At 61.2% G+C, this 1691-nt stretch overlaps 1 protein-coding gene across 1 annotated transcript; it reads left to right on the top strand.

Moving 5' to 3' along the window:
- The first annotated feature begins 576 nt into the window (after positions 1 to 576).
- On the top strand, positions 577 to 1107 carry LOC115294337 (histone H3.1). The gene has a single exon (XM_029942158.1). It carries the CDS (start codon positions 643 to 645, stop codon positions 1051 to 1053), a length of 411 nt encoding a protein of 136 aa, XP_029798018.1. The 5' UTR covers positions 577 to 642; the 3' UTR covers positions 1054 to 1107.
- The last annotated feature ends 584 nt before the right edge of the window (positions 1108 to 1691 follow it).

The following is a 1691-nucleotide window of genomic DNA, read 5'->3' as shown; positions in this document are numbered from 1 at the left end:
ATCAGAACCCGGGCACCACGGCCGGGCAAATGGGCACCTCGTTCAGACCCGCTTGTGGGGACAGGCAGTTCGGCTAACCGTCCCTGAGGGAAGGACGGAGATATGCACAGATTGTGACCTGCCGTGTCACGGGTCAACAAGGGGGCACCCCTATTCGCGTCAGTCACGTGGACACGACTCGGGGGGGGGGGGATCCCTTTAACCGCTGATGGGGAAAACAGCGTGGTCACCACGGGAAGGGCGAACTAAGAATGCAAGCTTCTAAACGGTTCTTCGTGACCCGGAGTGCTCGGGGTGCCGAGAGGAGCGCTGAGGGGGAAAGGAGGGCGCTGTGTGGGAGAGACGACGCCCACAGTGACGTTCTCACTGACCTGACTCTGACTCTTACCCTGACCGGCGGCAAAGGCACGTGCAAACGTGTCTGCGGGGCCAGGAGATCACGTGGCAGCGGCGCGTGGATGCAGGGTCAGGCGGGAGAGGGGCGCGTCCAGCGGGCCAATCAGAGCACAGCCTGCCCTCACGCCACCCGGCAGCCGGCCAATGGGAAAGCTACAACCTCTATAAAAGCCTCCGCTGCCAACGATTCCTGCTGTCAGGTTCCTGGGCGAGAGGAGTTTCAGCTTCTTCTATAGCTGCAGAACCATGGCTCGCACGAAGCAGACGGCGCGCAAGTCCACAGGCGGCAAGGCCCCGCGCAAGCAGCTGGCCACCAAGGTGGCCCGCAAGAGCGCGCCGGCCACCGGCGGCGTCAAGAAGCCGCACCGCTACCGGCCGGGCACGGTGGCCCTGCGCGAGATCCGCCGCTACCAGAAGTCCACCGAGCTGCTGATCCGCAAGCTGCCGTTCCAGCGGCTGGTGCGCGAGATCGCGCAGGACTTCAAGACCGACCTGCGCTTCCAAGGCTCGGCCGTCTTGGCGCTGCAGGAGGCGTGCGAGGCCTACCTGGTGGGGCTCTTCGAGGACACCAACCTGTGCGCCATCCACGCCAAGCGCGTCACCATCATGCCCAAGGACATCCAGCTGGCACGCCGCATCCGTGGGGAGCGCACTTAAGCGCCCGGCCCTGAGCCATCGCGCTCATTCCAAAGGCTCTTTTCAGAGCCACCACTAGCCCACAAAGAGTGCTGTGCAGCCTGGGATTTCTCCTGCCGGGTTCCTGCTTCCATGCCCCTGCGTTGGCTGGTTGGGCCCCCGCAGGGGGTTAACCAAGTAAAAACGCAACAGCTGGGGTGGTGACCCATTAATAACTCCCAAGAGTGGAGTGGAGTTGAGCCCCGAAGAATACGGCTCTGAGAATGCGGGTGGGGGGTATTTTGGAGCCGGAGGCAAGCAGGTTTCTTTTAATTTGATATTGATATCAAGTTGATTTGAAATTGGTACTTGATAGTGGGGGAGGGGCAGAGAGGAGGATGCAAAGCTGGCTCTATGCCACCAGAGATGTGGGGCTCGAACTCGAACCTGAGATTGGGACCTGAGCGGAAAGTTGGCCCCTCAACCGCCTGAGCTACCGAGGAGTTGCACACGCATTGAAGTTTTAGGTTGATAGAACCCTAGGGGCCTTGGGTGGCTCAGACTGTTAGCGTCTGACTCCAGGTCAGGTCATGATCTCCAGGTTCATGGGTTCGAGCCCCACGTGAGGCTCTGTGCTGACAGCTCAGAGCCTGGAGCCTGCCTTGGATTGTGTCTCCTCT

This window comes from Suricata suricatta, chromosome 6 (assembly GCF_006229205.1).
Source record: "Suricata suricatta isolate VVHF042 chromosome 6, meerkat_22Aug2017_6uvM2_HiC, whole genome shotgun sequence".
Classification (NCBI taxonomy): domain Eukaryota; kingdom Metazoa; phylum Chordata; class Mammalia; order Carnivora; family Herpestidae; genus Suricata; species Suricata suricatta.
This window is presented reverse-complemented; position numbering and strand designations above follow the sequence as displayed.

Excerpts from the sequence above, each read along its gene's own strand:
- LOC115294337 (XM_029942158.1), top strand. The coding sequence starts at position 643 with ATGGCTCGCACGAAGCAGACGGCGCGCAAGTCCACAGGCGGCAAGGCC.